At 38.4% G+C, this 15511-nt stretch overlaps 1 protein-coding gene across 1 annotated transcript in view; it reads left to right on the top strand.

Moving 5' to 3' along the window:
• Positions 1–15511, top strand: part of DDX10 (DEAD-box helicase 10) — a 193499-nt gene that overhangs the window by 115497 nt on the left and 62491 nt on the right. Inside the window, exon 15 of the mRNA XM_054808723.1 lies at positions 1328–1489. Coding sequence (XP_054664698.1) covers positions 1328–1489 — 162 coding nt within the window. The remainder of the gene's footprint in view (positions 1–1327; positions 1490–15511) is intronic.

The raw sequence follows: 15511 nt of genomic DNA, 5'->3' as shown, positions 1-15511 counted from the left end.
CATATAATTACTGACATTAGACAAAATTTAAAAGGTTTAGAGGTTGCCTCATTGACTGGAAATTATATCTTCAGATATTTTTAGAGGTACAAAAGCTGTTGTCTCATCTTACAATAAATATGCAAATGTTTTATGTACCTATGCAATGAAGCAAAAAAGAATGAAGATGGAGAAAAAAAATACCACAAAGATTATAGTTAGAAAAGTAGCATAACAGAGAAGGGGCAACTTATTTAAGGAAACATAAAGTTTTCATCTATGGATATTGTTCCAGCTTTCTTTCTGAGCTGTTTAAAACTGTGCTTTAAAGTTTTACTGTTCTACTCCATGCGCTTGTCTTACATTTCTTAAAGGAGTTTTATTTTACGAATCTTTCTAGAAAATAGAACTACACAAACCCCATTTTACGAAAGGAAGTGGAAACAGTAGGTTGAGTTTCTTAGTATCCAGGTGAATAACACCCCGTGTGCATTAGGGAGTCCTAAACATGTTTGGTTTTGCATTTGTGTCTGAAAGACATTCTATATTTTCTGCCATATAGTTTCCTTTTAAGAGTTACTACTCTACTAATCTATAAGTAAGAATGACTTTGCAAAGACTACCGCAGATGCTGTCTGCTCATACCACGAGGTCGTAAGATAGGTGGGGATATTTTCTGATGAATATGTAGTCTTTGTGTTTGCTTTAGAGTTTCAGATATTTAAGGGAAGCTGGATGTGTTCAGCATGTCATCCACAAGTCAAACTTGAATCATCAAACATTTCCAATCCAGATTTTGTACAATAATCAATAAAACCCTCCACTTCTGTTTTCCTTGCTACCCTCAAAACGTGAACCTGCAGTCATGGTTTTGTGTACTGCGTGATGAAAGCTGATCTCATTTTTCTCTCAGTTAATATGTTGAAATATTGGTTGTTTACTTGAAAACATATTGCTTAGATTTACCAGTGTTTTTTTCTGTTGCATATATTTTGGAGAGTTGTTTCTTGAAAGCAAATATCATTTTTCTCCCAAAATGACTAGCAGGATTATAAATTATTTGTTTCATTAGGCAAAGAGAGAAAAATAGGAGAAGTTCAAGTGAATCCATTAAACAGTAATATGGTGTAATGGACACATTATTTTCAAATACTCATTTTTGACTGAATGTGATGTTAAATAAAGTATCTGAGTTTGTATTGTGCAAAAATTTTGTTTGTTTGTTTCTTTTGCAAATGACCTTTTTATTTAGTCTAGAAAAAGAATGTATTGGAATATTTAGGGCATCAAAACTTTGATGTGGAAAAATTATTCTAACCATTATTTTTCTTGTTGACGTGTAATGCAGTTAGTGCAGCAGTGGCCACCTGTGCAAAAATCCAGTTTGGCAAAAGCAGATGAGGAAGATGATGCCAGTGGTATCAACTTAGCTAAAGCGAAAGAGATACTGCGGGAAGAAGACAAATTTGACAAAGAAGAATACAGAAAGAAAGTAAAGGAAAAACATAGGGTAAGTTGATCTCTACTTTGGTTTCCGAAGTGCAGAAATAGATACTGTGATATGGATTGCTCAGTGAGGAAAAATACTTAAATATATTGTGAAATAAGTGTAGTACAAGTTCATTTAAATTAAGTGGTTTTTTTCAGGACTACATTGCACACAGGAAGATTGTTCTGACGAAAGTAGCTGAGTAACACAAAGCCTTATGCAGTACCAGTTGTTTGTAACAGTAGAGCTTTATTTACAACTTTAAAATCTGTCGAGTTTAGTGGCAGCATCTTTTTTTAAAGCAGTGTTCAGGGGAAGGGTTTATTTCACAAAGAGAAAGTGTTTGGCATACACGCTCTAACGAATGCTGAAGATGTTTAGAGGGAAGGGGAAGTGAAAGAGTGTCTCTGAAATGTCTTCAGAGTACCACTTGTTCAACATTCAACATTACATTTTAGGTAGGCAAAAGTGCTAACTTTTTGCATCATTGTTATTAGGGCTATCAGAATTTATTTAACAAATTATTCAAATAGTGTCATATAATTTTGGCTATAATTTGAAAAGTTCGGTATGTGCAGCCTGGCTTCTCTCTGGCATTTGAAACCCTTTAAATTGCAGACCATAAGTTTGCAAACTTCTTTTGTATTATCTGTCATGGACCAAAGCAGAGTTTCCTGACCTTGTCATGTACCAGTCATATGGAACTCAACTGGATGTCTTTGAGTTTAGGGATTGTTCTGTTAGTCATTGTGAGAAGGGTTTGGATTTCTCCAGATAACAGATAAATGTGAGATCCCAGGAGTCTGTGTTATTAAAGGCCTGCTTTATACTCAAAGCTTCTAATTTCCAAAGCATTAAAAAGTGTTGTTTTATTGCCCTGCTCTGCAACTGCTTACTTTATCCAGTTTGACTTTATCCACTGATTGCTAGTGATTAGTGCTTAGATGTTCCAGTATCTGTTAAAATTTGTATTTGAACAAATTCATTTCGAGGGGATTTGTGAAAGCTTCAAGTTATGTTTGGGCACTGAAGTATTCCAGCTAAAGTCAAAGCATGCTTCACACATTTAATTTGAAAGTCTACTCCTATAGTCCTGTTATAGTCATTTGACATCTACAAAATTCTCACCTCTTTAGTGAAGTGTTGCATTTGAAAGTAGCTGCAAAGCAATAATGTTTTCTGTGCTATAAGTGAAATCATAGTCAATTTTACAGAAAGCAATCTGTCAGATTTCAAGGATACAGCTTAATAAACACGGAAGGAGAGACTGATTTATGACTTTGCAATCAATCTGCTATTCACTAGCAAATTCATATACTTTGAGTAACGCTGTTGACATCAGACTTCAGTGATTAAATACTTCATCAGTTGGTCTGATGAACACAGCTTCATCGTTATAATGCCAAGGAGAACAAATGACATTGATCAGATATTTACCTACATTAAACAAAAAATAATTCAACTGTGGAGATACTATGAAAAGAGTGCCTCTTTTCAAAAGTGAGGCAGGCAAAGTGAACGGGACTGGCCATATCATCAGTATCGTGGGGTTTTTCTGTAATTATGGAAAGTGTCAAGTTTCTTGTAACCTTGAAAGGCATGAGTGTTTTTCACGTTACACCTAATTATTATCCTTTATGAAATGAAAGAAAAGAAATGAATGGTAGTATGTCAAAAAGAAGGAAATGCATTAAAAAAAGGCTTCTGATTGAGGTATGGGGAAATAAATGTGTATCTAATTTTTAGGGTGGCCTTACTGCATTCAGTCATGGCATGCGCATTCAGATTTATTTTTTTTTGGTGTGGCGTAACAATTTGAGGTGAAAAATGCTTCATATGGTAAATTCTCTGTACATGATGAAGTATTCAGTTTTCTCGTTGTCATTTAACTTTTGAAATGGTCTTACAAACAGTTTAGTATCCTAATATCCACATTTAAAGGAGGTGAAACTTAAAAGGAAACAAGGGGCAGGAAGGTGATAGGTGGGAGTTCAGGATTTACTCATTTGCCTCCCCATCATCTCACTAACCTTGTGGTTAAAGATGGTTCTTCACCCTCACTTCAGAAGATATTCAAGTTTGAGATACTTAATACAGTCTCTGTAAGGGTAATACGTAAAATGAATTGGTAAGGCTGCCACACAGATTGAATGTTACTCCACCTTATTACTAAGTCATCCTTTATGTCTGGGATTCTTGACAGTCAGCTGTTGCTGCTTAGGAAATAGCTGTAATAGTAACAGTCGGGAAAATATATCAAAGTCCTGCTCTTTTGTCTCATCCAAGCAGAGACAAGCACTACCTCCTTTCTCCTGGGTTATGTTAAGCTGGTTTAGTGATCAGAAGATCCCCTCTTCCAGTGACCCATGAAGAAGCTACATTGTTTCTGTGTGGGGCACATATTTTTCAATTTTTTTCTTAACAGTAAATATGTAATTAGTTAAATTCACACTATAGGGAGAAGTTCTATGGCATGATTCAGAAATCATTGATAATTGACATAGATAAACATTATTTTAGCCATTTCAGCCATTGGTTTCTCACTAATATTTTTTGGAATTTATTGCATTGACAGTGGGGCAAGTCATCAGTCCTTCATTAACGAAAGAATCCTGGAGAAAAATTTGAACTGCCTCACAGTAAAAAGGACTCATGTGGCCACTTTCACAGTGACTTCCCAATGGTATCTAAAAATCCTTCCACCTCATAAGGTTTCCCTTCCCAAAAAGATAACATCATCACTCAGCAGCAGATACTTAGTTGGTTTGAATCTTTGGCTGGCATCTCAGTGACGTGAAGGAAGAACTACTACCCAAGTCCGAGTATCATGACTGTACTGCAGCAGCCTGGTCAGGTGCCTGATCGTCGTCTGAATTTGCTATTTAAAGTTTGGTTGTGTCTCTAAGTCTGACAGGCTTACAGGTGTGTTATTTCTTAGTCTCAATTGGAGGGAGAGGATGAAACCTAAAAGATATTTAAGCGTGTTACCAACAAAGGATATGAAAGCAACAAAAAGACTAGGACACTTTCTTATTTTCATGACTTCAGATTTTGTGCAAGTATGGATGTCTTAGTGCCCTTCTTGTGTCATTGAAAGAGGAACTTTTGCAAGTCACATGCTTTCATCCCATCTTACACATCCCCTCACTGGCATTCAGCAGTGCCTTTTATACAAAGCCTTAAATCCATCACTTGTGACTGTCGTTGCTTCTTTTCAAATCCTCCGAACTCCACTATCAGCCAAAATACATCATGGCATAGCACAAACTCTGTTGTCTGACCTTTCTTTGATGCAGTAACTCTAATTATTTCATTCCCATCTTTGTTTTAATTTCCTTCCTGCAAGCAGAGTGCTGGAGATCTTTGTCCATTTAACATCTTTTCTAACAGCAGATGTGACAACTCTGTTTCTTGGTTTTCCACCCTGGTCACTGAATTCTCCTACAACTCTCTCCTTCCTAGCTTTTTGAAAAAGCCGTGGTTAAATTTTGATTCTCTGCTTTTGCTTCAGATTTGTTCATGATCTTTCCTTGACTTTTTCATCAATTTAACTTTCTTCTGATCCTTCACTTTCAGCAAGTTTCAAATGTCTGTATGTTGATTCATATTTCCTCCTCTTAAGTCCTTTTCTTCCTACTGTAGCTGATGCTTGGTGTGGTTTCCTGGTTTGTATGTTTGGCAGTTTTTTTCTTTAAATGAATTTTTGAAACATGATAAATCTATTAAAGTTACTATATAGGTAGATTAGAAGACCACTAGAGACAACTGTGGTTTCATTCTGTATAAACCAACTGTAGCAGTCTGCTCCATGGTTACGTACCTCAGTAATCAGAAAGTCCTCTGAGGCTGAATGTATGCTAATACCTGAAGTCTCTACATTGGCTTTAAAATGGTGACTTAGAATAACAAAATAATTTATGGAAGGCTATGAAAGTATATATTCTTTCATCCATGTTTTTTATATCTTGCACATGCGTTCAGATTTTGATTTAGATTGTGAATGGATGTAGAAAAAGCAGTGTTTTTATAAAGCTTGTCATTTTATAGGTCATCTTCCACTGAGAATGCCTCTCTTATGGTTTCTTCAGCATAATTGTGAAGATTAAAGATTTTTTTGGGAAAAAAGAAGAGAACTTCTTAAAATCAAAACTTGCACAGAATAGCTTATTTTTTAGGTGAATATGGCCTATAAGCTTAATAGGATCTTTCCTTGTGAAACTGTTTCTGATGAAGAGCAAAGCTATTCAGAAAGAGTATCCACAGGCCCTTGCCTTTAAATTCATTTGTGAATGTCATGTAAATGAGCACAGTTTTCAGTATGATCAGAAAAATGTTTTGGTGCATTCATGAGATGCTTGGATTAAATGTGTGTTGGGGTGCCTTAAGGCTTGTGGAAGTTTGCAAAGCATCTACATTGTAATTAGGTTTCCTTCATAAGTCTCACATTTTGTTATTGTGGTGGGTTGAGCCTGGCTGGGGGCCAGGTGCCCACCAGAGCCACTCTCTCACTCCCCTCATTCACTAAACAGGGGAGAAAAGGCATAACGAAATGCTTGTAGGTCAAGATAAGGACAGGGAGAGATCACTCACTAATTATCGTCACGAGCAAAACAGACCAAACTTAGAGAGGGAATTCATCTAATTTATTACTAGGCAAAACAGAGTAGAGGAATGAGAAAATAAAATCAACTCTTAAAACACTTCCCCCCACCCCTCCCATCTTCCCGGGCTCAACTTCACTCCCGGCTTCAACCTTCCCCCCCTCAGCGGCACAGGGGGACGGGGAGTGGGGGTTACGGTCAGTTCATCTCACGGTGTTTCTGCCGCTTCTTCATCCTCAGGGGGAGGACTCCTCTCATCGTTCCCCTGCTCCAGCATGGAGTCCCTCTCACGGGGTGCAGACCTTCAGGAGCAAACTGCTCCAGCGTGGGGTCCCCCACGGGGTCACAAGTCCTGCCAGCAAACCTGCCCTGGCGTGGGCTCCCCTCTTCACGGGTCCACCGGTCCGGCCTGGAACTTGCTCCAGCGTGGGCTTCCCACAGGCCGCAGCCTCCTTCAGGTGCCTCCACCTGCTCCGGCGTGGGGTCCTCCACGGGCTGCAGGTGGAATCGCTACACCCCCTCATCCTTCCTCCATGGGCTGCAGGGGGACAGCCTGCTTCACCATGGCCTTCACCACGGGCTGCAGGGGGATCTCTGCTCCGGCGCCTGGAGCTCCTCCTCCCCCTCCTTCTGCACTGACCTTGGTGTCTGCAGAGTTTCTTACATCTTCTCACTCCTCTCTCCGGCTGCAAAAGCTCTCTCTCTCTCTAAGTGTTTTTCTACTTCTTAAATATGTTATCACAGAGGCGCTGATTGGCTTGGCCTTGGCCAGCGGCGGGCCTGTCTTAGAGCCGGCTGGCATTGGCTCTATCAGACACAGGGGGAGCTTCTAGCAGCTTCTCACAGAAGCCACCCCTGTAGCCCCCCCGCTACCAAAACCTTGCCACACAAAACCCAACACAGTTATCCTCTCCTTCCTCTGCAAATAGGGAAAATTGAAAATCAGATGGATATAAATAAGTAAAAGTCTGAGGTATAATTGTGATGTAATTAATGCTTATTGAAGTTTTGGAAGTAAATTTTAGCAGTTGAGCACAAGGGAAAGGGCAGTAACACTGATCAAAATGATGTGAAAAGGGTTCTGCATTAATGGATATGTAATGACAGCCCAGTGAGAGGTATAGATTTGAGCTCTTTTGAAACGTATAAAATGTTATAAACAACAATAAAGGGAGAAGTGAATAAAGTATTCAGAACATGTTTTCGCACTCAATTTTTCAAGTTTTTCAACTGAAAATGCACTATTGTTAGGAGGAAAATAGAGGCAGAGAGGGATTCATCTCGCTTCATAATAACCTCTCTTACTAACCCAAGCTCAGAAAAATGCCCATTGGTGCTGAAGGAAAGATGAATAGGAGCCTTGTTTCTTACCTCACTTTCCAGCAAGTAAGATATGCTGTAAACTTGGGATGATCGACATGAGAAGGTGGCTAGAAGTATTTTTTTAAAAATTTTATTTTATTTGGGTGGTATTAGTAGCAGACAAGCCAAGGCTGTCTTCAGGAGCCTGGTACTGCAACATGCAGTAGCTCTGTGCCGCCCTGGAAGAAGTTAAACAGCCGTGGTTGTAAGAGGTATGACACCAGTTAGACTTCGGGTCATGGGGGGGGGGGGGGAAATCTGTCAGAAGATGCTGCACTGTAGCATTGTACCACAAGTCGATATTTTAAATGTAATATATATTTTGTATTTGTGAGACTTGTTGCAGAATCTTCAAGTGATACTGCTGTTGCTGGGAGAAAACTGGAGATAATTTGTAGCCCTTGTGCTACTGAAATGGTGCTGATTTGTAAACCTGAATTTCAGAGTTACATAGTCTAGTTTTGCTCATACTGTTCTTAATTCAGTAGAAAATATAGAACTATTAGAAACTGTATTGAACAGAGTACCTCTGTTTGGTTTGTCTCCTGTTCCCTAAACGCATTTGTTAATGGGAAAGTGGATAGTTTTAATGAGGAAGATACACTGTGATATTTCACCCTTTATATATTTGCTCTCCCAAATATTTTTACTTAATTGACTCTTTCCAAGGCTAAAAGAGGCAATTCTTCATACCAGGCTTTATGGAAAGACTTCTATAAAATAACTTGCAGTTTCAGGAAGAGTATACTTACCCCACTAAATTTATTCAATGACTTTTTGATTAAAATTCATTCTTGAAAATGGAAGATTGCAGACTGGTAAGGGGAGCCAAATCCCTTGAATTTCAGCTCAGGAGGTTTCTTCTGTTAGATGGAGGCTGCTGCTGTTCCAGGTTACAGACTCAGCCCTAGCAAGGCTGTGCGTGTATCGCACTGATGTGCACACAGAATGCACACGTGAGTGGCCACAGAGACAAGAGAGGTAGAAAAGCTAAACGCAGGCAGCGCTCACATGAATGTGAACAGCATGGGCAGCGCAAGCTTATTCCTTCTTTTTGGCTGCTCAGGGTTGACGTTTGCTAGCAGAACTCTGAACACCCTCACTCCTTTGATTCACAAGCACACTCACATTCACCGATCCCTTAATAGCATGGGCCCTAAATGTCTGATATCCATACCCACACCAAAGGGCCTTTACACAGTCCCTGGTCTTGACCTTGGGTTTTTCCAGATGCTGGTCTTTCTGCACAGTCTCACAGTGCCTTTCAAATATTCCATAATATGTTTGCTCTTTCCCATGAGACTGATAAACATAGATAACCTTGTTTCTCTTGTTCTTATCAGTTACAAAGTTCTGTGTGAACCTTCTCAAGGTTGTGCTTATGTCGTTCCTTTAGTGATCATCTATCTGTGACTTAGGAGTTCAGGTCTCTGTTACCATCTGCCTTACTGCTCATTAGGGTTAGTGTTTCAGTGTTCAGTTTATTACTTTTTCTCCTCCTTGTCTTTGTCTCACTGTTAACAGAATATGCTTACAAACCACATTATTACATTCAAGGTATCCCTAAAGAGACTAGCCAGATAGATTTAAACATGATGTTCAAAAGGAGTATTTTCTAGTAATTTTTGCATCAGTATATAGGGGGGAGAGTAGGAAAGAGACTGTAACTTTATTAATTTTATATTTATTCACATACAGTTCTTTAGAATCTGGAAAGGATGCTTCTTCTGAAGCAGAAAAATGGAGTTATAATACTATCGGGATGATATAATAGCCTCAGTACTGAGTTTAGAGCTGATGCTTAAAAAGCGTGAAGATTTCTGGGGGCATTTAGGGGAAGAAAAGGTACTATACAGCTGTACAGGATATCTTGCATGCGTGGATAGAGTACCTGGAGAACTGTGGTCACCTCATGATGACCTAAAATCTGTATGAATTGAATTGATCCAATGAAAGATGCACCTGATGTAGGACCCTGAAAAAGAGATGTAGGTTCACTTACAAAGGAAGAATTCATTTCCTTTAGAACCTGCAGTTGGCAAAAAGTTAGAATCAAACTGTGAGTTTGCTTTTAAAAGCAGTAATGCTGATAATTTTAACTAGTAGGAGAACAACAGTGTGACTAAGTCAGTTAAGCTCTCAGCTGATAGTTGTAATGGATTATTTTTCCTTTGTGTATCTCGTGCCACACTGCATTCCTTGGGGTTTGCTTCCTACTGTAACGCTGCAGCCTTTGTCTCTTCCTACCTCTGGCCCCTGCCACAATGCTCAGCCCATGCCGTGGCTGAGCCATGGCCCAGATGGGAAAGCTCTCCGGGAGCAGAACGCCCTGTGCCTTGCCCCTTCCTTTGGCAGCCCCACTCCAACTGGAGCTCTAGGCTCTGTCTTGCTCCCAGTCCTGCTTTTGCAAATGATTTCTGTTGATGACACAGTAGATACGATTTAAACATGTTTGGTTTATTGTTTTATACAATAATGCTAAAAGTACGTGTAGCATATTGTAATAGATCATTGAATACTGTGTATAGCAGGTCAAGAAAGAGAAAAGGCCCCTCAAGGATTTCTTTATTTTAACAATTTCTTACTCATGATTAGAAAAAATTATACGCAATTAAGAAAAATAGGTGCCATACAGCGCAAACCATTCAGTATGCTGGAAGATAAATGCACCTGTGAAAAACAGTATTTGTAGTCTGAAATCAATCAATACATTAATTCCGAAGAGAGATTGCATCATATTTCAAAGGAAATAATCTGAAGGGAAAAAAAAATCTCGGTGCAATATTTTGCTCTTTATTAAGTATAGCACTTGAATAGTCCTTCACTTTGAGGTGAAATTTGTCAGATTTCAGTGTAATTGTACAGTTGGTTTAATGTGGTGCTGGGTGAGGATGATAAAATTCTCTCACGTAAAGAGTGTGCCAGAGTAGGAGCAAAATATAATGGGAAGAGGTTGCTGCAGAGAGGAGCATTTAGCTGAACGGAAAGAGAAGTATTAGAGATGGAGAGATGTGTGGAATACATCAAGAGAGTATTACTTTGTTAGGAAGCCTATCTGAGCCCTCTCATAGCTATTGTGTGCAGGCAATGCCGCTGTTATGTTCCAGCTGCAGAGCTATTAAGATAAGGGGAATGGACACTGACAGGTGAGTTAACAGGCATCCCTTTTGAGTCTTAGCAGCAGCATCTGTCCCTCCGGCCTCGCTGTGCTGCTGGCAGAGGCAAGAGCTTGCTCGCTGTTTGCTTTTCTTTCACTTCAACAGCTGGATGGGCTACACTTAAAGCTTCAAGTGCCCTTGAATGTTTTTTAAGAGTTTTCCAGCAAAATCAGAGTTCTTGGCCTCATCTTGTTGATGTGAAAAATAAGAAAATGAAATAACTGCGAGTAGGTTGTTTGTGTACACCCTAATCGGAAAATGCAGCTGTGGGTGGAGGCTGAAGTAGTGCAGGCTTGGCTTAACTTCAGCTACAGCCTTAATGCTGTAAGGGAGCTTCCAGCACCAGGCTGCTTGTCCTGCCAGAGGATGTAATGGCACAACTGCCCAAAATGCTGACCTCTGACTGTCATGGGTCCTTCAGGCAACCTAGCAGCTTCTGACGGGAGTTGCACCCTTTGCTTGCTGAGGACTTGGGTACTGCTGGGTACCTGGATCTGCACAAGCAGGTGCAGATAGGTGTGGGATTTTCTGTCGTCTCTCACATCTGGTGTATTAGACTTGGGTGTTTCCTTAAGAGTGACTGCATTAAGACAACTCAGGAGTCTGTGACCTGTCTAGATTATGAATTTGCACTCTTAAATGGTGTCATCCCTTCAAAACCAAAAGTAGCCACAGATGAAGTGCATCTTCATCAGCCTTTTTCCTCTACTTTTTGCTAGAAAATACTAGCGTGTTTTGCAGTGCAACTCCCATTGACTTTGTCATTAAGATTTTAGTTCACAGCTTTAAAAGTTACTTTTAAACACCGTTAACTGACTTAATTCCTGCTATAATTCTGTTGAAACTGTATTTTCAGTTGAATTAGGGTTACCTTTACCTCTCTTTCTTTCTCTGTGTTTGTGTATGCGTGTACAAAGTGGGATGGAAGTGTCTGTGAATCCATTTGAAGAATCCCTTTGATTTCTGTAGGTTCAGAATCTGGCTCAGATGCTATTTTCACACAAAGTTGATTGCTGGACTGCCTCTGTATTTTAATTACTATGATTTAATCTCCCTTTCTTACTGGAAGGCTGTTTGTCAGAAAGAAACTGTATGTATACATGTGTCCTACCTTGTGTCCCTTTCCTCCTTGGTCAACGAACATCATAAATTGCTTTTGTGACAATATATATATGTTAAAAGTATGTATGTTTAAACCAGATGACCTACTTACCAACTTTAAAAAAATTTCTATCCTGAAAACGTTCAGTACATTCAGATGTTAAATGAGAAAGGAATAATTTTCAGTTTTGTCAACTGATTTCCTCTGTTGGTTTTATTCCAACAATGTCCTTTTAAGGGTCAGTTTCTGCTAGTTTGTGTTTTCCTCTTTTAAATGAGAATACCTTTTTTCCAACTGTCTCTTAAGAGTTTTCCCAGTGCTTGTTTTACGTTTAAGATTGTCACTGTGTGATCTTTCACATGCTTTTGATGCCACACTTTTCCTGTGTTGTCTTAAATAGGTCATACTAGACCTATGTGTTTCAGTTTCCCTACCTATAAACATCAGCTCTAACATCAGCTCTACAGATGAGGTTTACATTGTTATGTTTATATAGTTTGTTGCTTGAAGAGATTATTTAATAGATTTTTAAAACTGAATGTTAAGAGATTAAAAAAAACCACAAACCAAACCAAACACAAAATAATCAAAAAGCTTTTGCTTTTTTCCCTGAAGGTATTAAGATTTGCTTTTTTAATAGTAACCAATTTTGTACTTAATTTCCAGATTTTTTTTTTAAATAATATTCAAAGAAATACTAATGAGTTGATTCAATTTTATCTTTCAGTTGGGAATGTTGGTTTGTTCTGGTGGTTGGAGCACTGCTTGCATGTAGATGATTTGCTAATCTCTATAACAAGACAAATATTAAACTACATAGCAATATAAAATCTAGCAAAGTCACTACTGAAACAGAATTTTCTTACTCAATGTGTATTCAGACCTCCCTCATTCCATTTATTTTTTAGTAATTAATAAATAGTTCTCACTAATTCTAGTTTTTCTTCCATCCACCTGTGCAGAGCAAAACCACCTTGGAAGAGGGCACAGTTTGATTCTGTGTTGGCTCCCATGTGTGCTGATTGTGTAGCTAGAAGTTAGTAATCTTACTTTAGGGGCTGATGCCATATTTATTAGAGCTGGATTTTCAGCTACCAAATTGCCTGCAAGCTAAGCAGTTAAAAAACCAAAACCCCCCATATTTTGCATGTAAGCAGCACAAACTTGGTATGAAATCTGAGAGAAGACAGATGTGGGATACCACAGTGCCATTTATTAAGTCACTTTTCAGAGCACATCTGTGCTTTAAAATTTGGGTGGAAACCAGCTCTTGAATACAACGATGCCAGTATATGAGAGATGCTGTGAACTTTTGAGCAGCTGTGTGTGTATTTTCTGTAGCACAGCTGACTGTCCCTAACTATATCCCACTAAAATAACAAGAGATAATAAAATACTGAGAAATAATATCAGGTATTGGTATCAACTAAGATATATTTGCAAATGACAACCAGATTTTTCCAGGCAACAGAGTGATTTTTTCCAAACCTTAGCCACCTCTAAGAACTGTTGTGTGGTAACCTCAGCTGTTAAATAGAATAGGCTGATAGCTCCAAATTATGGCATCAGTATGCAAAGGATCAAATATTAAAAGTCTTTGATCAAAACCTGTGGGAGGTCTCGAGTATTTAAATAAGACAACTTCGGATGACTCATAGGAACATGAAATTTTTACAGGAAATAAGTTTGCCATAGGCTTTTTTAATGCTCTCAGGGATAAATATGCCAGAAGTTGCATTACTTGTATTGAGTGAAACTACTTCTTGCCTTTAGGTAAGCAAATAGAAGAGGTCAGTGAAATTTTAGGCTGGTAAAACTGCAGTATATCACCAACTAAGGGAATTTATTTAATGTGAATCTGAGCAGTTATGACCTATGTACAAATCTTTAAAAGAAAGAATTGAGACGTACTGTACAAATTGTTTACAAATTAAAAAGCTGAAAGAATAAATTACTATATGAAACAAAGCTGTTAATGCATGCCAATAAACTCTATATTTTTTAATATTATAGTTAACCCTCTGGACTAAGTAAAATGAACTTTTAATCAACTATAGAAAGAAGAGAGTCAAAGGAAGAGGGGATTTCCAGAGGCAGGGGTGGGCAGGGAAGAATGTACAGCTTTCAAAATTACTGGATTTTCTTTTTTTATAATTAAAATCGTGGCTTTTAAACTGCCTTTATATGCATCTTTCACATATTCCTAGCCTCACCAGCTAGAGAGAGCTGCAGTGCTATTATTCATTATTTCTTTTTGCCTCGACTTGAGAACATGGAATGTAAGTGTTAGAATATGTCTTTCTAATAAGAAGTGGGAGTCTTGAGGGAGAAATAAAAGGGGTATGAGTTTTTGTTTTAAAACCCGACAGTGAAAGAAAGAGGAAATATGAGTGTGAAAAGAAGCCAGTGGCAGATTCTTAACTTCAGAGTTAAGAACAGTGAGTAGCTTTTCCGTATATTAGAATAAGCTTTGTCCATATTTTTCTCTCTTTGTTAGGCAGAGCTGGTTCTGTTGTTGGATCTAGTGCAGGAAAGGTAGAAGGGTTCAATAATGATAACTCTTCTTTGTTTAGTTGAAAGCCAAATGATTTAGCTGTATTACATGATGGAGACTAAAAACATTAATCCCTGTGATTACTGAGGTAGTTAACAATTCTTGTTAACTAGATGTATAACTGAGAGGAAAAAAAAGAGAATTTGCAGGAAATTTAAAAAGATGATCAAGAAGGTCTCTAAGCTGTTAATACCATTAATGTCGATTTTAAAAGGGTCTCGAAACAGCGGGAGAGTTCTAGAAGAGTTTGAGAACTACCACAGAAATCTTTTGAGGGAAATAAGCTGGTAACTCAGCCTGCTGTTAGTCCACACCAGAGTAATAGAAAGACTGGCACAAGATTGCCTTAATGAAGAACTAAATGAAAGGAATATAACGTTAACCAGTGCGGTTTTGTGGAAAGTAGGTGTGTAGTGAACTGTGTGTGTATATCTATTTTTATCAGAGCAGAATCTGATTTCTAAATGCATCCATGGAATACACTGCAATTTCTGCACTTAAGTGTTTTAAATAATAAACAAACATGGCACAAATTAAATGGACCAAGACCTCAGTATCTGGAACATCCCAAACCAGTGGTTTCTGATTAAGTAGATGTTTCTAGTGGGTCCATGGGATTTCTTCCATGGGAAGTGTATTATTTCAAGATATTTTTTTTTAGTGACATGCAAGAAAGCTTTCTTGCTACGTTGGGCTCAAACAAAGCAAGCTGTATTTTAAAATAGGCAGAAATATAAATTTAGAGCAGAATTTTAAGACTGCGAGCTCTTCCCTTAGAGATACAGACGTTGAAAAAGATTTGGGTGATGTGATGGTTGATCAGGTCAACATGAACTATTGCAGTGGGATTGTTCTGACAGGATCAAAAGGGCTGATAGAATTATTTAATATACAAACAGAAGTGACAGGTTGGTTTGGGAAGATAGTGAGATATTTGGGAAAGTAGACCTAACTGCTGAGAAACACGTGGAGTTGATTTTCTTCACTTTACAGAAGAGAAAGTTAAGAGGAAGCATGATCAGCATGTATCTACATAGATACCTAAACTTTGATAATGGAGGTTCCTTCAAACTGACCGATGGGTAAGTTAGACAGTTGAGACAGGTCTAAAAATCAAAGCTAAGTAGGCTCAGACCAGTAACAGCAGTAACTAGTAACAGCAGCTAGTTTTGAAAGATTGTGGTGTACAGTCCTTCAGTGAAATGTTTTAAAGTCTAGACAGAACGTTCTTCTAAACCAGTGTATGACCATTGCAGTTCTTCTGCC

This window comes from Grus americana, chromosome 1 (assembly GCF_028858705.1).
Source record: "Grus americana isolate bGruAme1 chromosome 1, bGruAme1.mat, whole genome shotgun sequence".
Taxonomy (NCBI): Eukaryota; Metazoa; Chordata; class Aves; order Gruiformes; family Gruidae; genus Grus; species Grus americana.
The sequence above is the reverse complement of the archived record's forward strand: the minus strand, read 5'-3'. Positions and strand labels throughout refer to the sequence as shown.